Genomic DNA, 23224 nt, shown 5'->3' on the forward strand with positions numbered 1-23224 from the left:
ATCGTGATGAGGTCATGATGACCTCATCATGACCTCTTCATGGTAACCAGGTAACCAGTTACCTCACTGTCCCGAAGCAGGGACCTCTTATTATTATAACTGTAAAAGACAGATAATCGTGTGCTTGTGTAATTTATAAAAGTCATTTGAAAATAGCCGATCTACAAGCTCACAACACGTCGCAGAGCGACGCGTTGTGAGCTTGTAGATCTGCTATTTTCAAATTGCCAAAGTATATATAGGTCTGAAGTGGTTTTGTAATAATCTAAATCTACAAAGTAAATGGTAACTAAAGTTCTAAAATAATTGTAGTGGAGTAAAAGTACAATATTTGCCTCTGAAATGTAGTGGAGTAGAAGTAAAAGTATTGAAAATTGGACACACTCAAGTAAAGTACAAATACCTCAAAATTATACTTAAGTACAGTACTTGAGTACATGTACTTAGTTACTTTCCACCACTGCTTGTAGATCAGCTATTTTCACATTTTGTTCGTTTCTGCCCCTCAAAGAATGATCTGCTGCCCTCTGCTGGTCACAGTGTCTCCTCTGCAGTTTTACACACCTTCTGAATTCCCTCTGCCAGTGTTGCCATGTCCGTTTTTTATATGCGACTTTGGGCTTGTTTTTCCTGTAAAGTCGCTTGTAAATATTGGTAGTTTGTGTGTGTGTGTGTGTGTGTGTGTGTGTGTGTGTGTGTGTGTGTGTGTGTGTGTGTGTGTGTGTGTGTGTGTGTGTGTGTGTGTGTGTGTGTGTGTGTGTGTGTGTGTGTGTGTGTGTGTGTGTGTGTGTGTGTGTGTGGGGGGGGTATCCTTTTAACAACCATTGTAACATCATACATCTGTACTGTTTACACATCTGTTAATAAATCAATAACATTTTTCATATCATGGACCCCTAATGAATATGTATTTGTCCATGGACCCCTAATGAATATGTATTTGTCCATGGACCCCCATCTGAAAATATATTTGATGCCAGGGACCCCCATACAAGATTTGTGTTAAAACATTTCAAAGATATTCAAAATTTTTCTAAAGACCGTTTTGAAAATAGCCGATCTAAAAGCCCACAACGTATTGCGATACGGCACATTGTGAGCTTGTAGATCTGCTATTTTCAAATGACCGTATATAGGTTTCAATGCCACTTCTTTTGGGCTTTTTTCATAGACCTGGTTGCTTAGTTCTTCAAGAGTTCAGCCTCACAGGGCTGAAGTGACAGACAGTGGTGTAAAGTAACTAAGTAAATTTACTCAAGTACTGTACTTAGGTACAATTTTGAGGTATTTCCAAATTTAAATTGTTGTTGTGAGCTTGTAGATCTGCTATTTTCAAACATTTTTGTACTTTTAGTACTTTAAGTAAGACAGATCCCAACCCCAAACACAACATTCTCATCTCTAATGCCTCCCACACATTAAATGGATTATTCTATAAAAAATATCCCACTGCAAAAGTTGTGAAATTGATATATATTGTTATAGACCCAAAAACTAAAAAATATAAACTCATGTAGATTCACAATGGAAGCTCTGAGAGGTTTTAAAGCTTGGCATACGTGAAGCCAGGACATCCCTGTACATTCTACAACAAAATGAATGTCAATGTCTGAATGGAAATAGGACACATATGGTAGTCATTTGAACACACTACACTACAATGTTCACTTTACTTTGTAGTGACTGTCTCTGACATGTTTTCATAGCAACACATGTGACCCGTTGGAAAGCTGGTTCTACTGAATCCGACAATACCAATTGTGCAGACTCCATACATTTGGAAACATATTTTTATTTAAATCAATATAGTCTCCAGTTAATGTAGGATAATTTTTAAAGTAGGCTAACTCTCATATCCTCTCATAGGGAATGCATTGGCAGCTGCAGTACATCGTTCTAATGGACCTCGAGTGGAGGCGGTCTCAAAAGTGGGCGTGAAATTTGCAGTTCCTGTGTATGCAGTCGCGCCCGAGCGCCTCCAGGCGCGAGTGCCCGCGACGACCGGCCGATGGTCTGCGACTGCTAGTCGACTAAGCGCCGTCCGAGTTATGTACCGATAGGCACAGAATAGTAAATTATGTTGTGGGGACTGCGTTTGCCCCAACTGTCACTCAAAGTGACCACTGGCCAATCACAGCGCGACTTTTCCGGGTCTGGGGCGGGTCTTGGCAGAATGTCGGTGCATATCACTATCACGCGTACATGCATCACTTTTCTACAGGGACACGCCCCCCTCACCTAGCCTGAGTGGCAAAACATTGAGCAGCATGGAGTGTTGGAGTTTGGACGCGCTCGTTGGAAATCACTCAACAATCCAGCGTACCTGTTTCTAAATGTCACATGATGCAGGTCCAGGAGGCAGCAGGACGCTGCGTTATAGAAAACGAGCGCTTCCAAACTCTGACACTTAAACAAAATAATCACCTGCACGGAATTTATTGACAGAAAGTAGCTCATAACATGTCTCTACGGTGGATTTTTATGAAACACAAACTTTGCAGATAGAAAGAGGATAATTCAAGCTTTCCGTACGGCTCAATGTTGGTGAGTTTAATGTGGTTTAATACAATCAGATAGGACTTTTCTGTTTGGTTGTATGGGCTGTCAAGACCAGAAAGTAGTTTTTTGCCACACCCCCCCTACATATTCAAAGATTTGCAAAAGAAATCATGATTTTTCAAAAATGGCAGATCTACAAGCTCATGTCGCTGCACTATGGGCTTGTATATCTGTTGTTTTTTAATAGCCCAAACAAATGTAAAATGACACAGGTGCTTTCTCGTGTTATTTTTTACCCATTTAGACCAGGAAAGCGTCTGTAATTAGACATTCCAGCTTGTAGATCTACTACTTTTGATAGTTTTGAATTTGAATGGTGAAAAGTAACAGTTTTGGACATATGAGGTTTACACCCTATAGTACAGACCACATCATGTAGAATCTAACCTGACTCCGCCAGATGGGGGCAGTATTGACTTCACATGTTCACAAATACAGCCTCCATCTGGGCTTGGTCAGAGATTGGAGATACTCTGCACTCCGGGGTGTGTGAACCAATCAGCGGCTGCTAGGGGCGGGATCTTGGCGAGACCGGATGTGACGCCATCGAGAAGCGCTTATTGCGTTGTAGTTCTTTCATGATTCATCAAGGTTGAATATTATACACAAGAACTACAGCCACTATACGTCATGTAAACACGTCAATATGATTGCTTGATAGACAGTGATAGACAGACGGTCCCATCCAATCACCTGCCAAGTAGCTTGAAAAAAAGGGACCGCCCCTTCATCGATTGTGCTACCGAGGTCCCAGGTGGAAGTAGCCTGTGAAACAAATGCGACACAAGCTTCTTCTAAACGGCTAAAAAGGAAAAATAAAAAATAAATTAACACATTGATTTGTAGGAGAGCAGATATTATGCAAAACTATTTTATTTACAAAACAAATGGCACAGTGAGACTGCGTTGAGTGTAATTCATGCACAGTCCAGACAATCATGTCATTAAAGCCCAAAACTATTCCATCTGGAGACAAAAACATTAACATGTCATTAACATGTCATTAAAGCCCAAAACTATTCCATCTGGAGACAACAAACAGCAGACATTATCCAGAGGTCATAGTTCACCCCCAAAAAACACTCCATTCACCCCCAGGAAACCCTCAATTCATGGACATTTTTACTTTGTTTTTGTGGCGTTCCTGACGATTAGGGACGGGACGATAATCGTTTATGGTGATTAAAAAAAAAACGCTCATAGAAAATCGTTTCGCAGAGATTTTAATTGATGTAGGATGAATTATCTTTAGTTGAGCTGAAATCTCATTAACACTTAAACCCTCTATAGTTGATAAAACTGACCGTGACCTGTAAAGATTATTTCACTCTACACACGATTCACCAAAAATAGCAGAACAAGCACGTTGTCAGCTTGTACAGTGTAGATCTGCTATTTTTGGCTAACGCCCCGCCCCCCCACAAAGGTGGTAAACAAAAGTGGCATTTTAAGTTTTAAGCACATTTTAATTATCGTGATAATATTGCAATTATATTTTGCCACAATAATCATGACATGAAATGTTCATATCATCCCATCCCTACAGTATGTTCCAGATCCAATATTTCAACATGTTTAATTGATAGGAGAAAAAAAAGAAAGAAGTCATTTTGGGAGTGAACTAAGCTCTTTCAGGACAGATTCCCAACTTAGATTCTCACTGAGTTATTAAAGCAAATATTGCTCAAGAGAAACAGTGGTGCGTTACTGTTAAGGCCATTTATTAAACATGGAGAAACCTAACATCAATAAAATGAATTAAAACCTGTCGTCATCCTGAACTACACTGCTTCAGATCAGAGACGTCATTTAGGGGAGAAATAAGTGGGTGGCAACAAAATAATAATCTAATATAGCAGATCTACAAGCTCACAGTGCGCTGTGATGATGTGACACATTGTAGATCTGCTATTTTGGCAATGTTTTTGACCAAACATAAATGTGAAAATGCAGCCTATGACATGGTCAAAAAGAGTTGCCAAGCTGATAGTGGCAAATGAATGAATGTATGTACAGTATGTTATGTATGTATGTATGTATGTAATAAATGTATGTATGTAACCCAATCAATCCGGGAACGCATCCGTTTCATTTTAGATTTGAGCTTTAACCATTATTTTATACTTTGGCTATTCAAAAATAGCAGATCTACAAGCTCGTAGCGCGGCACTCACGAGCTTGTAGATCAGCTATTTTTGGACATTTTGAACAGATCTTTGCTTCTAACATAATGTTTGCTTTAAAAATATACATTGAAAGATTTGCACAAACTTTCCACGCATTTTTTTTAAAAGCAGATATATAAGCTCAATGAGCTTGTATATCTGCTATTTTTCAATAGCCAAAGAAATCTTAAAATGACACAGATGCGTTGCCGGTCTTAATGGGTTAATAAAATGACTGTATGGCTGTAGACAAGAACACATGTGTGTCTGTGACACGCGTGTCTGTGACATGTGTGGATGCAACCCCCTCAGCGCTGATCCAAAATCTGATTCATCTGCAATAAACGCTAAGTTGTGGAGAAAATATGAATAAAAGAACCGAATTTGAGCAACTATTGCCACCCCCCAAATGACATCACTGTTCGAACGCATCCAATGAGAGACCTCCATGGAGAGACAGGTGACAAGGTGACCGAGGGCCAATTAAAAAAACAAAGAAGCAAAGATTCACAGAGAACAATTTTCCAAAGTGAACGACGTTCAACTTCCCATCGGCCGGGAGGTCAACTTCCCATTGGCAGGGAGGTCAACAGAAAATGTTCTGCCAAAGTCAAATATCACTAACTTTATATATATGTTTCCAGGTGTGATTAACGTGTTGTAAATAAGCTATATATATACGAGGTGTGTATATATATATATATATATATATATATATATATATATATATATATATATATATATATATATATATATATACATATATACACACACAAAAGACATTTTCAGCTGTTCAAATTAAATCACCACTGACTCAATATCTGCCATAACTAATTTACAGCATTCAGCTTGATTCATTATTTGTTCTTTTTTTTTCTTCTTTTTTTTGTTGTTGTTGACATCAAAGGATAAAACAGAGACGGTGGAACGCAGCAGGCAGCATCGTATTCCACGGTGCTGGAATGAATGAAACAGCAACAAAAGTGTTGTAAACCAAAACTTTTAGGGTTGCAACTAGATATCGATTATTTCCTTTTGAGCGATTATTTCTAATCGATTACTTTTTCGATTAATAATAGAGTAATCGAGAAGCGAAAAAAAAACTTTATATTTCAATGAACCGATTATTAACCATTTAAAGCCCTATTTCTTATTCACTTTGTCGCACAACAGAGTCATGCAAATAAATTGTGAAAATGTGTGAACATGTTTTTTTTATACAATTTCCGCATATAATGGCATGCCCACAAACAGGGGGTCGATTATTTTACTAAATTATCGATTGTTTTTATTTAATCTTTTTTTTAAATAATCGATTGGTTTGATTAAAGGCATGCTACGTAATTTTACCCTGTGTTTACATAAAACTATAAATACATTTTTAACCCATCATTTACCTCTACATAAACCAGCAGTGTGGTGGTTGTTTAACTGCAGAAACACACGGTCCTCTCGCTGGATGTTTGTTTAGGTAGAACCAAAAACGTCCCCCTGTCTAGAATGATGGATTGTTTTGTAAACACAGGGTAAAGTTACATACTAAGCCTTTAACTGTTGCACCCTAAAAAACCCTTTGCTCGGTGCCGGTGTGTGTATATATATATATATATGGAACCGGCCAGCTTGCTGCGGTATCAACCGGAACCGGGCCAGCTTGGTGGCTTGGCGGCCATCTCAGCCGGCCAGCTTGCTGGCCACGATGGAGGGCTTCCTCTGCGGCAGGTCCTGAGGCGTGGGGATGTGGTCGCCCGTGATCTCCGCCTTGTTCTCGGCCGCTGACGAGGGCGTGGCCGCCGTGGGAAGCTGCTTGTTCTTCATCTTGGCCTTAGCCATGTTGTAGTCGCCCGAGTCAAAGTACTTTGGCTGTTGGAAAATAAATTAAAGTAAAACATATTATACCAGCTTGTAAAATAAATTAAAGTAAAAACGAGAACGACGCGGTCATATTATACCGGATTGCAGAGGTGTAATGTAACTAAGTACATTTACTTAAGTACTGTACTTAAGAAAAATGTTGAGGTATTTTTACTTCACTGGAGTATTTCCAATTGTCAGGACTTTTACTTCTACTCCACTACATCTCAGAGGCTAATACTGTACTTTTACTCCACTACAATTATTTGAAAACCTTGATTGTTATTATTATCGCAAAAGACATTAAAGGTAGGGTAAGTGATATTTTTTTGTCAAAACAAAAAGTATTTTGTTAAAAGGTTAAAATACTATATTCTGATAGTAATCATTGCTATAGAGTGTTTTTTCAGTAACAGGAGTCTCCCTGTCTCTCCAGCTCTTTAATAAACAGAAAATACATTTTTCGGTAGGTGTCAAAATCTCAGCCAATCAGGAGAAAGTACCAATTTTTAAGCTTAATTTGTATAGTGTTCCAGTTCCAATTTTGTCTGCTCATTTCTTAGTGTCATCACTTCCAATTTCACTTGTTTAATCTGTATCCTGATTGAGTTCTCTGTCCTGGTTGGATAAAATTGGAAATGAAACTGAAACGAAAATGCATTTTCTGTTTAATAAAGAGGTGGAGAGACAAGGAGACTCCTAATACTGAACAAACACTCAGTAGCAATGAACAATCAAATAGCAATGAGTACTATTAGAATATAGAGCTATTTAACAATTATTTTAACCAAAGCAAATCACTTACCCTACCTTTAACCACTTCAGCCCTATATACATTTTGGCCATTTGAAAATAGCCGATCTACAAGCTCACATTGTGAGCTTGTTGATCGGCTATTTTCAAAAGACGTTTCATACATTTTGAACACACAATTAAATGATTTAGTTATAAGGCTAAATGTCTGTGTAGGCCCTACACAGACATGCAGCCTTATAACTAAATCATTATTTAATGTAGTTATAAGGCTACATGTTTGTGTAGGGCCTACACAAACATGTAGCCTTATAACTACATTAAATAATGATTTAGTTATAAGGCTACATGTTTGTGTAGGGCCTACACAGACACTTATAACTAAATTAAATAAAAGTGAAGTAGGCTAAGGCTTATTTATGATCTATTAGCCTATATTCATAGAGTTATGCGGCAGCCTGTATTCCGTTGCGTTTACATTATACAGACATGTGATTATGTAAATCCTACCGTTTCACTGCTAAAATAAAACCATACTTCTTATGGAAAACTATTTGTTGTATCCCTCTTCTTCTTCCTCGTTGTATTGGCATTTTTAATGTGTAAATAGCAATTATTTTCAACCCATTTCTGTCTGTGTGTCTGTGTGTCTGTGTGCCTGTCTGTCTGTCTGTGTGTGTGTGTGTGTGTGTGTCTAAAACTTACCCCCTTTTGCAGCCTCTTCCGCAGCAGGTCAGATCCTGCGGGTTTGGAGCCCAGGTTTGGGTATCTGGCCTTCAGCTTGGCCTCCTCCGCTCTCTCTGGGCTGATCACCAGGTTCTCCTCCATTTCCTGAGGAAGCACCAAGCGTTACATTAAAGGTTAAGTGACCAACCTCTCTCTACTATTCAGCTAAGAGCAGGGGTCTTCAACAGGGGGTCCGGGACCCCTAGGGGTGTGTTCAATTAATCCATATGGCAATAATTCCGTGCCGATAATCCTATCGATACAGAGGCTACCATATGGATACGCTGTGTGACGCAGCTTTAAAAAACAACAACATGGTGTGTTTATTTGTGTCTGAGACTCTAAAATAAACAGAGAGAATATTTCATTTGCATTTATTAATGATTCAATATTTTGCATTTATCCATCAAAACATTCGTTATTTATATTTGTATTTATTTCCTTGCTTTTTGTAAACATTTGATCAACTAAGTTTTTTCAAATCGATTTGGAAACTTTACGTTTTCTGACAATATATTCTTAATATATTGGTCAAAACATCGGAAGTCTAGGACTCTGCAAAAGTTAATTTAGTAGAAGACAGTCATTATTCAAAATCAACGCGTATCGCGATACATATCGTATCGTGGCCTCTGTATCGTGATACGTATCTATCGTGACGTAGATACGTACAACTGGCCCTACCGGGACCCCTAGGGGGTCCTCAGAGTTACTACAGAGGGGCCGCCAAATGTTTGTGGGATTGTAACCTTTATTTAAATTTTTATTTTATTTTACATTAACCACTTCAACCCTAGCGTCCTTATTCTGAGGGGAACATTGGCCGAAAATAGCAGATCGACAAGCTCACAAGGCCTCGCAGTCGCAACGAGCTTGTAGATCGGCTATTTTCGGTGAGGTTTTCTGTAGAGGGGAAAAAAGAGCAGACCAAGTACATAGGCCACTTGTGTGTCATTTGTGTGACACCAAGTGACAGCACGTCACTTCGTGCCGTGCTGTGAGCTTGTACACCTGCTATTTTTTTGTTTAACTTGAAAGTGTTTAAAAATAATGATAATGATAGTGTCTGTCAAACAAGTCTATGAATCTATGTTTAATCTGCAACACAATGTTATACAATATGTAGTGATGGGGTCCCTGGGGGGTCCCTGCTTCATCTGTCTCTCAGCTAATGGGTCCCTGCTTCATCTGTCTCTCTGCTTCATCTCTCTCTCAGCTAAGGGGTCCCTGCTTCATCTCTCTCAGCTAAGGGGTCCCTGCTTCATCTCTCTCTCAGCTAAGGGGTCCCTGCTTCATCTCTCTCAGCTAAGGGGTCCTTGGCCTGCTTCATCTCTCTCTCTCTCAGCTAAGGGGTCCCTGCTTCATCTGTCTCTCAGCTAAGGGGTCCCTGCTTCATCTCTCTCTCAGCTAAGGGGTCCCTGCTTCATCTCTCTCAGCTAAGGGGTCCCTGCTTCATCTGTCTCTCTGCTAGGGGGTCCCTGCTTCATCTCTCTCTCAGCTAAGGGGTCCCTGCTTCATTTCTCTCAGCTAAGGGGTCCCTGCTTCATCTCTCTCAGCAAAGGGGTCCCTGCTTCATCTGTCTCTCAGCTAAGGGGTCCCTGCTTCATCTGTCTCTCTGCTAGGGGGTCCCAGCTTCATCTCTCTCAGCAAAGGGGTCCCTGCTTCATCTCTCTCAGCCAAGGGGTCCCTGCTTCATCTCTCTCTCTGCTAGGGGGTCCCTGCTTCATCTCTCTCTCTGCTAGGAAGACCTTGGGAACCCCCTGATCTACTGATGGTTACTATTTATGTCAGAGAGTTGCTAGCTAGCAGGTTAGCAACTAGCTGCTAACACACACACACACGTCTCACACACACACACACACACACACACACACACACACACACACACACACACACACACACACACACACACACAGTAGTTAGCCTGTTCGCACATACTTAGCCAATATTAACTCTATGGGAGCTAGCCTGTTAGCACAGCACTGGGTGTGTGTGTGTGTGTGTGTGTGTGTGTGTGTGTGTGTGTGTGTGTCACACACACTGTAGTTAGCCTGTTAGCTGCTAACCAACAACACACACACACACACACACACACACACACACACACACACACACACACACACACACACACACACACACACACACACACACACACACACACACACACACACACACACACACACAGAGTGCTGTGCTAACATGCTAACAGGCTAACTCTCCTCTCAGTAATAGATATTAACTCATAGCTCATGTTGTACCTGTAGCTTCGTAGCTTCCAGATCCTCAGACATAGTTGTAGTTCTTTGTAGTTTTTTAAGAATAGATGTTATAATGATGTTTAAAGTAAAGTCACCGAGAGAGACAAAACACTGAAGCGCTGTCTGACAGGATGATCAACAGATCACTGAGCGCTCAGGACTGACAGTAGAGCCCAGAGAGGATCCCAGAGTGGATCCCAGAGTGCATCCCAAACAGATTGAGGATTACTCTGAGGTTTGTTAGTGCAAGGGTGTCCAAACTGTACAGGCCACGACCCCCAAAAAAAAAATTGAACTGGGAACCCCCCAAAATAATCATATTTGAACTGGGGAACTCCTCTCATATTTGAACTGGGAACCCCCCAAAATAATCATATTTGAACCGGGAACCCCCCAAAATAATCATGTTTGAACTGGGGACCCCCCAAAATAATCATATTTGAACTGGGAACCCTCCAAAATAATCATATTTGAACTGGGGACCGCCCAAAATAATCATATTTGAACTGGGGACCCCTCAAAAAAATCTTAATTGAACTGGGGACCAATTCATATTTGAACAGGGGACCCCCCCCCCCCAGTCCCTGACAATCTGCAGGAGTTGGGGCATTACATTTAGTTTGACTCGGTTTCCACAGATAAATATTGTGAGGCGGGGCGTTGTGAGCTTGTAGATCAGCTATTTTCACAAGTTTTGCCTCTTTCTTATATTATTTGACAATTGGCCAACGTTTGATTGATTGATTGATGTACTTTATTTAGTAAGACATGAGAACAACACTACATGGAAGTACAAATTCACAATACAAGGTCTACTAAACTGGAAGACTCATTAAGCACTGAGCTTGTTTAAGATGAGATCCCCATGCACACAAATCATGATGACATATAAGTGAAAGACAGGTATACAAACTACTATACAGAACGTCATACAATCAGCTTACAGGTTACTGGTATGAAGAGTGAAAAATATGTACAAGAGAAGAAAAAATCACACCCTGTGTGAAGTGGGCGGTGTCTTGCTAATCACAATACTGAATGGAGTCAACCAATCATGTACAAAAGATAAATACATTTATTGAAACACTCTTTATGATGGACGAAACCATAACTTAAAAAAAACAAATTTATGTTTTTTTTAAAGTTATGGTTTCTTATATAGGGCTATGCACATGTGTCATGTGACACTGGCCAATCACAGTCCTGAATAGATTGTGATTGGCCAATCACGGTGCAGGGTTAGGCGGGGTAAATTTTTGGCCAATCACAGCGCAGGATAATTGTACACATTTCCAAACCTCACTTATAGGGGCGGTTTCACCGCCCAAAAAAAGGGGAGGGGGGGTAGGTTAAGACTTGGACAGGGGCCATTTTCGAATTAAAGCCTCCTGAAGGTGTATCTTTAGGGCAGTTTTGAAAGTGAGTAGGGTTTTACACTCCTTTAGGTAGGGCATTCCACATTTTTGATGAATAGCATGAGAACGAGTTCATTCCCTTTGTTGTGCCAAATCTGGGTTGAACATTGATTCGTGGAGCTGCCTCTGGTGTTATGATCGTGGACTTCATTAACGTTTTGGAAGTATTTTGACAAATACAGGGGGATCCCAATGTTGTGGTGTATCTTGAAGACCAGGCCCATAGCAAGTTGCTGTACTCTGTCCTCAACCCTAAGCCATCCAATCCTAGCAAAATAAGCAGGGGTTAGACGGGTTTCGTGGTTGAAGCCAAGAAGTAGCCTTACTAGTTTGTTTTGGGATGTTTGGAGCCTTGTTTTTAAGGCCTTGGAGGTGTTGTGATACCATGAGGAGCATGCATAATCGTAATAACCTTGTATGAGGGCCCCTGCAAGAATCTTCAGAGTATTCTTACTGACTAGACGTCCAATCCTTTACAAAAAGCGTATTCTTTGGTTGACCTTTTTGATCACTCTTTCGGCGTTTTTGTTACCGGAGAGGTTTGCCTCCAAGATGGAACCCAGGTAGGTAATTTCGTCCTTTCTTGTGACAACATCATCACCCACTTTGATCGTGAAACTCTCAGCCTTGCTAAGGTTAGAACTGGACCCAAAGAGGATGGATTCAGTTTTACCCAGGTGTAATGATAGTTTGTTGTCGGAGAGCCAGATACAGATCTTGTTGAGTTCAGTGCTGAGAATTTTCTCAACCTGCAGCCTGTCCCTGTCCGAGACCAGCAGAGCCGAGTCATCTGCGAACAGGAACAGTTTGCAGTCGCAAGCTGAAGACATATCGTTCACGTATATCAGGAACAGTAAAGGTCCTAGTATACTTCCTTGCGGAACACCACAAGTCACTGGGAGGGGAGGGGACTGGGTGCCGTTTACTTCCACCACTTGCTCCCTCCCTTCCAGGTAGGATCTCATCCAGCTCACCGACGTGTCATCAAAACCTATTGCTTTGAGCTTATCGATCATAATTGGGTAATTAACGGTGTCAAAGGCCTTCTGGAGGTCCAGCATGACCATGCCGCAATATTTGCCATTGTCGACATCTTGTTTGATAGAGTCGTTCAAATAGGGAAGGCATGTGTCAGTGGAGTGGTTTGTTCTGAAACCAGATTGGAATTTGTAAATTAGATTTTTCTCGGCAAGATACTTATCGACCTGTTCGTAGACAATTTTTTCCATGACTTTCGAGATGGAGCTAAGAATAGAAATAGGGCGGTAGTTGCCAGGGTCTAATTGGTTTCCTTTTTTGTACAGAGGGGTCACCCTTGCTTTTTTGAAGTCCTTAGGGACCCGTCCCTGTATGATGGAGAGGTTTATTATGTGAGTAATGATTGGAGCAATGGAGGCGGCTGAGTCTTTTAGAAATTTGGAGGGGATATTGTCGAGGCCTGTGGCTCTGTGTTGTTGGAGTGCGCTCAATTTTTCACCTCATCTGTTGTCACAGGGGAGAGTTTAAAATCATCTTTGCGTACACCTTGTTTTTCGTAAGATGAGTCAACATACTCTTTACCGTAGCTCCCAGAGTGAGGGGGTAGTTTTTCAACCAGTTCTGAGGCTATGGTCGTAAAGAATATGTTGAGGATTTTACTCACTTCCCGATTTGTTGTAGTGAGAGTCTCATTCACCTTGAGGTTTATGTTTGCAAACCTGGTTTTCAATTTTTTGCTGCAGCCTAGTTGGTTGTTAAATAGCTTCCAAAGCTCTCGTGGTTTGTTTTGATTTTCCTCAATTTTGTCATCGAGGTAGCTTTTTTCTGCTACCAGGAGCATGCCATTTACCTTGTTTCTTAGCATGTTTCTCTCTTTTTTGAGTTTAGCTAAGTGGGATGCGAGACCTTTGTTAAAGCATTTGGCGAGTTTGATCCTACCTTTATGACCATTTTGTATAGTATAGTTTGTTGATTACGAGTGGAACGGGTGAGGGAGTCTGGGCCAATGATTAGGATGTCAGATTTATTGCAGTTGAGTTTGTTTGCATCCCTGTTTTGATGTGGGTCAGGCAGGAGTTGTCGAGTTGATGGTGTCTTTATAGAGCTGCATGTGTTGTTTGTATATGTCTGTATGAATGGTGAGACCGGTCTTCTTGATTGATTGATGTACTTTATTTAGTAAGACATGGGAAACACTACATGGAAGTACAATACAAGGTCTACTAAACTGGGTATCTCATTAAAGCACTATAAGCTTGTTTCAAATGAGTTCCCACGCACACAAATCATGATAACATTTAAGAAAACAGACAGCTATACACTACTATACAGACCGTCACACAATCAGCTTACAGGTTACTGGTATGAAAAACAAGAAATATGTACAAAAAATCACACCCTGTGTGAAGTGGGCGGTGTCTTGCTAGCTAATCACAATACTGAATGGAGTCAACCAATCGTGTACAAAAGATAAATACATTTATTGAAACACTCTTTATGATGGACGAAACCATAACTTGAAAAAAAACAATTTATTGTTTTTTTTCAAGTTATGGTTTATTATATAGGGCTATGCACATGTGTCATGTGACACTGGCCAATCACAGTCCTGTACAAATTTTGTACACAGGATAATTGTACAAATTTCCAAACCTCACTTATAGGGGCGGTTTCACCGCCCAAAAAACTGTTCGGGGAGGAGGGACAGGGTTAAGTTAATGTTAGTGTGGGTAGGTGACAGATGGGGTTTGGACCATAGACAGTAAAAACAAGACCAGGAGACCTGGTTCTGCCAGACCCAGACTTCACATGACGTGTCAGCCTGTGTCTATGCCCATGTATGGATGAAAGGGGGACAGACTTTTATGGCTGGGGCCTAAGGACAAAGTGACCAAAACCTGTTTTTTGCCCATGTATGGAGAAAACAGGTAGGCCTACAAAACATGCCCATGTATGGACGAAAGGGGGACAGACTTTTATGGCTGGGGCCTAAGGACAAAGTGACCATGCCCATGTATGGAGAAAACAGGTACAAAGCCTCATGTAAGCCAGACCCCCTGGGTCCGGCAATAATGGACAAAGTGACGCCATTGGTTTCTACAGACCGTAAATGAAGCCTATTTTTCAGCTATTTCAAATCCGCCATTCTTTATATCCACAAGTTTCCTTTTGGGCATTGTGGGCATCACTTCCTGTCGATTTGATCCCTGACTGGGTGCATCAACACATGAGATGCAAGTTGACGCTAGGGTTGCAAGCCCTTGTTCCAATTCCGGCCATTTCTGGCCGTTACTCAATGAAAAGCGGAACCCGGATATGTGCTTCAGACGCGCATCGGGATGGGTCTTTCCGGTTTTTCCTATAACATGGGAATGGATGGGACTTCCGACTTCCGAGCGTCAACTTGCATCTCATGTGTGGATGCACCCATACCTGTTCAAATCGACAGGAAGTGATGCCCACAATGCCCTAGGAAACTTGTGGATATCGCGTCATATCGTCATATCCTGTGCAACCGGAAATGAATGCTATTGGTTGGGTAGCTTGTCAATCAAGAGCGGGGGCGGGGAATGAATGCTATTGGTTGGGTAGCTTGTCAATCAAATCATCCCGCCCCTCAGCATACCCTACTTTATCATCAATTTAAAAATGAATGAAACCATTATTTACCAAAACGCATATCATGATGATTGAAAGAAGACTTTAAACTAGCAACTGGAAGCAGTATTTATGACAATGTTTATTAAGGTAAGTAAGTTCGTCAAAAACCCACCCACTTGAATGGCAAAAAAATCTTTCTGACACCAGCAGGGGTAAAACAGCGAAACTACATGCCATTCATATGAACTATCACTTCCTTTACAGATAAATGTCAACGTCGGATGCTGGGCCCCAATTGGTTCGGACGGGTGCGAGCTGGTCCAGGCAAGAGGAGAGTGAGGTGTTGTAGATGTTAGAATCAGTCTGTGTGAAAGAGGAGACGGAGATGGCATCAGAGAGGGATGTGGAGAGAGAAGAAGGGTTGATGAACTTGAGGTTGCGGAAGTTTATGGTGCGTTTTAGCTTCTCATGGGGGGTGGGAGCATCAATATGGAAAGAGATGGCCAGATGATCAAACACATACAGATCATACACTAGATAGAAGGTTTATAAAACACATACAGATCATACACTATAGAAGGTTTATAAAACACATACAGATCATACACTATAGAAGGTTTATAAAACACATACAGATCATACGGTAACTAAGTACATTTACTTGAGTACTTGGGTAGATTTTTTTGTACCCAGTACTCATTTATTTATTCTGTTTAGTTTTTCAAGCTCATGACTTTCACATTTCAAATATAAATATTGTATTTTTTACTCCATTACATTTCTAGGAAGGGACTCTTGGGACCCACACTTAACTAAAATACCTTATGAATTAACCACTTAAGCCCTGTTTCAAATCTAGTGAAAATAGCAGATCTACAAGCTCAAGCCTCTTTCAGGCCAAGGACCCCTTAGCAGAGAGAGAGATGAAGCAGGGACCCCTCACTACATACTGTATAAAATGATGTTGCAGTTTAAACTTGTTCATACATTTCATAAATATCTCCATAGACTTGTTTAACAGTCACTATCATCAACGAACTCGTTATGTTTATATTAACATGTTATGCTCATGTTCATGTATTTTATGGCATTTAAAGCTGCAATATGTAACTTTCCTTTTTTTTGTTTTACCATTGAGCTAATAGAGCCCAGTGGTGTTCCCAGGAATTACATTTAGGGCAGGCGAGATTTTTTTTTCTCCCCCCCCTAAAATCTCGGGGGGAAATAAGTTAACAACAACACTACACTGACTACAAAACTGACAAACGTTAATAAAAACAATATGCAAGTATAATCAATAAATCAATTCTTCAGTGGTGGTCTCTTCATGTTGTAGTTTAGTAATGAATGGCTCAAGCTGCTCTCAGAGCCCCTTTTATGCCAGGTGAGTAGGCCTACAGGTGTCAACCTACCTATCTATCAATCACTGAGTCAATCTGTCAATCACTGAGTCAACCTGTCAATCACAGAGTCAACCTGTCAATCTGGTCCGACGTACTAAACAGCACACAGGTAGACGAATCTTGGCTTGGTTTCAAAACCAAATTCATTAAAATTTAGGACAGTGTGGCTCCCATGAAAACCATCAGGGTCAAAACCCACTCGGTACCATGGATGAATTCGGACATCCTTACTGCCATGAAAGTCAGAAACAAAAAGTGTTCTGAGTTTCATAAAGGTAGGATCAAACTCGCCAAATGCTTTAACAAAGGTCTCGAATCCCACGTAGCTAAACTCGAAAAAGAGAGAAACATGCTAAGAAACAAGGTAAATGGCATGCTCCTGATAGCAGAAAAAAGCTACCTCGATGACAAAATTGAGGAAAATCAAAACAAACCATGAGAGCTTTGGAAGCAAAACATTTTTGGAAGCAAAACATTTAAAACCAGGTTTACAAACATAAACCTCAAGGTGAAGGAGACTCTCACTACAACAAATCGGGAAGTGAGTAAAATCCTCAACATATTCTTTACGACCGTAGCCTCAGAACTGGTTGAAAAACTACCCCCTCACTCTGGGAGCTACGGTAAAGAGTATGTTGACTCATTTTACGAAAAACAAGGTGTACACAAATATAATTTTAAACTCTCCCCTGTGACAACAGATGAGGTGTTTAAAAAATGTAGTGCACTTCAACAACACAGAGCCACAGGACTCGACAATATCCCCTCCAAATTTCTAAAAGACTCAGCCGCCTCCATTGCTCCAATCATTCACATAATAAACCTCTCCATCATACAGGGACGGGTCCCTAAGGACTTCAAAAAAGCAAGGGTGACCCCTCTGTACAAAAAAGGAAACCAATTAGACCCTGGCAACTACCGCCCTATTTCTATTCTTAGCTCCATCTCGAAAGTCATGGAAAAAATTGTCTATGAACATAGACGATAAGTATCTTGCCGAGAAAAATCTAATTTACAAATTCCAATCTGGTTTCAGAACAAACCACTCCACTGACACATGCCTTCTCTATTTGAACGACTCTATCAAACAAGATGTCGACAATGGCAAATATTGCGGCATGGTCATGCTGGACCTCCAGAAGGCCTTTGACACCGTTAATTACCCAATTATGATCGATAAGCTCAGAATAATAGGTTTTGATGATACGTCGGTGAGCTGGATGAGATCCTACCTGGAAGGGAGGGAGCAAGTGGTGGAAGTAAACGGCACCCAGTCCCCTCCCCTCCCAGTGACTTGTGGTGTTCCGCAAGGAAGTATACTAGGACCTTTACTGTTCCTGATATATGTGAATGATATGTCTTCAGCTTGCGACTGCAAACTGTTCCTGTTCGCAGATGACTCGGCTCTGCTGGTCTCGGACAGGAACAGGCTCCAGGTTGAGAAAACTCTCAGCTCTGAACTCAACAAGATCTGTATCTGGCTCTCCGACAACAAACTATCATTACACCTTGGTAAAACTGTATCCATCCTCTTTGGGTCCAGTCCTAACCTTAGCAAGGCTGAGAGCTTCACGATCAAAGTGGGTGATGATGTTATCACAAGAAAGGATGAAATTACCTACCTGGGTTCCATCTTGGAGGCAAACCTCTCCGGAAACAAAAACGTCGAAAGAGCGATCAAAAAGGTTAACCAAAAAACACGCTTTTTGAATAGGATTGAACGCCTAGTCAGTAAGAATACTCTGAAGATTCTTGCATGGGCCCTCATACAAGGTTATTATGATTATGCATGCACTTCATGGTATCACAACACCTCCAAGGCCTTAAAAACAATAGTAGGGGGTACTAAGCACAAAAAATGGCCAAATCGTTACGCGGCGGATAAAAGCATGACATTTTATACAGATGTCCCTTGGGTCATCCTAAAACATCCTAGAAGGGGTGCCCAAAAAAATCTTAAACAGGAAGTGACTTATGGACAAAATTCAAAATGGCCACCTAAACTGTTGACCGTTGACTCAAAAGACACCAAAAGAATCTCCAAAAGGCATAAAATTTGGCACATATGTCCCTTGGGTCATCCTAAGACATCCTAGAAGGGGTGCCCAAAGGAATCTGAAACAGGAAGTGAGTTATTGACTAAATTGAAAATGGCCGCCTGGTGTTGTCGATTGACTCAAAAGACAACTAAAGAATCTCATAAAAGCATACAATTTGGCACACATGTCTTTTTGGTCATCCTAAGACATCCTAGAAGGGGTGCCCAAAGAAATCTTAAGCAGGAACTGAGTTATTGACACAATTGAAAATGGCCGCCTACAGTGTTATCTATTGACTCAAAAGACAACTAAAGAATCTCATAAAAGCATACAATTTGGCATACATGTCCCTTGGGTCATCCCAAGACATCCCAGAAGGGGTGCCCAAAAAAATCTTAAACAGGAAGTGAGTCATTGACAAAATTGAAAATGACCGCCTACAGTGTTGTCGATTGACTCAAAAGACAACTAAAGAATCTCATAATGGCATACATGTCCCTTGGGTCATCCTAAGACATCCTAGAAGGGGTGCCTGAAATTATCTGAAACAGGAAGTGAGTTATTGACTAAATTGAAAATGGGTGTGTACAGTCTTGACAGATGATGCAAAAGACAAAAAAAAAGACAAAAAAAATAATCTCATAAAAGCATGAAATTTGGTACAAATGTCCCTTGGGTGATCTGAATGCATCCTAAGGGGTGCCAAAAAAAGTTTGAATAGTCTCTCAATGGAAAACACTCCTCCCACACGGGCTGCACTGCTACAATATTCAAATCGAGCAGCCAATCTAGCATTTGGTCCAGAAGCCTGAAAGCTATGCAATCTCTACCATCTCCTGACAAATAAATTAAAGTCGCTGATTCGTGGACACCTTTATGGACACTCTTGCCAGAGGCTGCTTAAGTTTGTAGAGAACTCAAGTGTGGCTGCAAAGCTGAGCCCTTCTGTTCGAGAAAGTGTAGATGCCGGGATGCTGGGTTACCTTGCAGAGCATTATGCCAATGTGCTGGTAATTGCGAAATGGCACTAATGAATACATGTAGTTACTAAACACTAATCACAAAAAAATAGTAATGATCAAGAAGAAAATACATGAGAAGATAGAGTGTAAAACAAGCAAGAAGATGTAGAGTGCAAAATAAATAAGATGCAGAGAGTAAAATAAGAATATGCAGAGTAAGATAAGATGCAGAGTAAAATAAATGAGAATATGCAGAGAGTTAGATAAATAAAGAAGATTCAAAGAGTACAATAAAAAAATTATGCAGAAAGTAAAATAAATAAGTGATGTAGAAATGAAAACAGAAGGTAGACTACAAAATACGGCAAGTTATGCACTGCATAACCTGTCGTATTGAGTCTGCATAATATGCAGACTGCCATGGTCAACTGTTTAAACAGCCATTTAGAATTTCTTCAACATGGTCCCTTCCTAAAAAGTTTAATAAACAAGCAAACAAATAAATAACCCCTTCTAGGATATATTAAGAAGCACTCAATGTACGTACCAAATTATACACTTTTATGACGTCCCCTTATGTTTTCTTTTGTGTCAACTGCTTTTAGGCGGTCACTTCCTGTTTAAAACCTTTTTGGGCACCCCTTGTAGGATGCGTTCAGATCACCCAAGGGACATTTGTACCACATTTCATGCTTTTATGAGATTCTGTAGGTATCTTGCATCATCTTTCAACACTGTAGGCGGCCATTTTCAATTTAGTCAATAACTCACTTCCTGTTTCAGATTATTTTTGGCACCCCTTCTAGGATGTGTTAGGATGACCCAAGGGACATATGTGCCAAATTGTATACTTTTTGGAGATTCTATAGGCTTTTTGAGTCAATCGCCAACACTGTAGGCGGCCATTTTCAATTTAGTCAATAACTCACTTCCTGTTGAAGACTTTTTTGGGCACCCCTTCTAGGATGTCTTAGGATGACCCAAGGGACATGTGTGACACATTTTATACTTTTTGGAGATTCTTTAGTTGTCTTTTGAGTCAATCGACAACACTAGGTGGCCATTTTCAATTTGGTCAATAACTCACTTCCTGTTTCAGATTTTTTTGGGCTCCCCTTCTAGGATGTCTTAGGATGACCCAAAGGACATGTGTGCCACATTTTATGCTTTTTGGAGATTCTTTTGGTGTCTTTTGAGTCAACGGTCAACAGTTTAGGTGGCCATTTTGGATTTTGTCCATAACTCACTTCCTGTTTCAAATTTTTTTGGGCACCCCTTCTAGGATGTTTTAGGATGACCCAAGGGACATCTGTATCAAATTTCATGCTTTTATCCGCCGCGTAACGATTTTTCACTTAGTACCCCCTACTACAAGGCTCCAAACATCCCAAAACAAACTAGTAAGGCTACTTCTTGGCCTCAATTACAAAACCCATCTAACCCCTGCTCATTTTGCTAGGATTGGATGGCTTAGGGTTGAGGACAGAGTACAGCAACTTGCTATGGGCCTGGTCTTCAAGATACACCACAACATTGGGATCCCCCTGTATTTGTCTAAATACTTCCTAAATGTTAATGAAGTCCACGATCATAACACCAGAGGCAGCTCCACAAATCATGTACAACCCAGATTTGGCTCAACAAAGGGAATTAACTCGTTCTCATGCTATTCATAAAAAATGTGGAATGCCCTACCAAAAGGAGTAAAGGAGTGTAAAACCCTACTCACCTTCAAAACTTCCCTAAAGATACACCTTCAGGAGGCTGCAATTCGAAAATGGCCCCTGTCTAAGTCTTAACCTACCCCCCTACCCCCCCCCCCCTTTTCTTTTTCTTCTTTTGTAATTTTTTTTTCACTCTTCATACCAGTAACCTGTAAGCTGATTGTATGACTTTCTGTATAGTAGTGTGTATATCTGTCTGTCTCTTATATGTCATCATGATTTGTGTGCATGGGGATCTCATCTTAAACAAGCTTAGTGCTTAATGAGTCTTCCAGTTTAGTAGACCTTGTATTGTGAATTTGTACTTCCATGTACTGATGTTATCATGTCTTACTAAATAAAGTACATCAATCAATCAATCACTGAGTCAACCTGTCAATCACAGAGTGAACCAGTCAATCACAGAGTGAACCTGTCAATCACCGAGTCAACCTGTCAATCACAGAGTCAACCTGTCAATCACTGAGTCAACCTGTCAATCACTGAGTGAACCTGTCAATCACCGAGTCAACCTGTCAATCACTGAGTGAACCTGTCAATCACAGAGTCAACCTGTCAATCACCGAGTCAACCTGTCAATCACTGAGTTAACCTGTCAATCACTGAGTCAACCTGTCAATCACCGAGTCAACCTGTCAATCACTGAGTGTACCTGTCAATCACTGAGTCAACCTGTCAATCACTGAGTCAACCTGTCAATCACCGAGTCAACCTGTCAATCACCGAGTCAACCTGTCAATCACCGAGACAACCTGTCAATCACCGAGTCAACCTGTCAATCACTGAGTCAACCTGTCAATCACCGAGTCAACCTGTCAATCACTGAGTCAACCTGTCAATCACTGAGTCAACCTGTCAATCACTGAGTGAACCTGTCAATCACTGAGTGAACCTGTCAATCACTGAGTGAACCTGTCAATCACTGTGTCAACCTGTCAATCACAGAGTCAACCTGTCAATCACTGAGTCAACCTGTCAATCACTGAGTCAACCTGTCAATCACTGAGTCAACCTGTCAATCACTGCTGTGAACTTCTTAACACTTATTGTCACATATTTGTTCTTGATGATTTGATTAAGATATGACAGTAATTTGTCTGCACAATAGACATGTGTAAAAACTAAATGTATAAATGTCTCTAATCTATTTTAATGAATTGTTTAAACTAGAGACAGCTACAATGTCTGGCTGTGGTCTCCCTGTAGCCAAATGGCTTTTTATTCCTCAAAATTAAAATGTACAAGCTCACATTGTGATCAGCTATCTATCTATGTCATTACTGAAAATGCTTGAAAAGTTTTGAAGATATTTTGAAAAACTAAAATATTAAAAATAAATGAAAAAAGTAACTGAAAAAACACGGTCTCCTCACGTATTAGAAGGACAATATCAGTCACCAGAACCAAGGACGGGTGTTTCTGATTAATCTATCATGGTTAAAATGGAGTTTGAAGTTTGTATAGGAAGGGGGCTTATCTGATCAAATGATTATCAAATGGGTAAATACTGAATCAAGCAACTTAAAAACTGTCTGGGGGGCTCACAAAAGCCTGAGTAGACGATAAAATGACCAAAATTTGTTTTGAAAGTGAAATATCTCTTTAAAGTACCGTGCAGCTGCTACCTGCCTACAAACAGAGGCTAAAAAGGGAGCCGGTCGTTGAGAAGGAAATCCGAATCTGGTCTGAGGACACAGACGCTATGCTACAATCCTGCTTCTACCAGACTGACTGGGGGATGTTTAAGAACGCCGCTGGGAATAACATCAACGAACTCTCAGACTCAG

At 40.7% G+C, this 23224-nt stretch overlaps 1 protein-coding gene across 1 annotated transcript; it reads right to left on the reverse strand.

Annotated features, from left to right (window-relative positions):
• Positions 1-3414: 3414 nt before the first annotated feature.
• Positions 3415-10449, reverse strand: LOC308091741 (cAMP-regulated phosphoprotein 19-like). Its single transcript, XM_080437451.1, has 3 exons — positions 10316-10449; positions 8037-8162; positions 3415-6587 (listed from the first exon to the last, which is right to left on the reverse strand). Exons 1-3 carry the CDS (start codon positions 10346-10348, stop codon positions 6399-6401), a joined length of 348 nt encoding a protein of 115 aa, XP_080293577.1. The 5' UTR covers positions 10349-10449; the 3' UTR covers positions 3415-6398.
• Positions 10450-23224: the final 12775 nt, after the last annotated feature.

This window comes from Gymnoscopelus braueri (genome assembly GCF_963280865.1).
Source record: "Gymnoscopelus braueri genome assembly, chromosome: 9".
Taxonomy (NCBI): Eukaryota; Metazoa; Chordata; class Actinopteri; order Myctophiformes; family Myctophidae; genus Gymnoscopelus; species Gymnoscopelus braueri.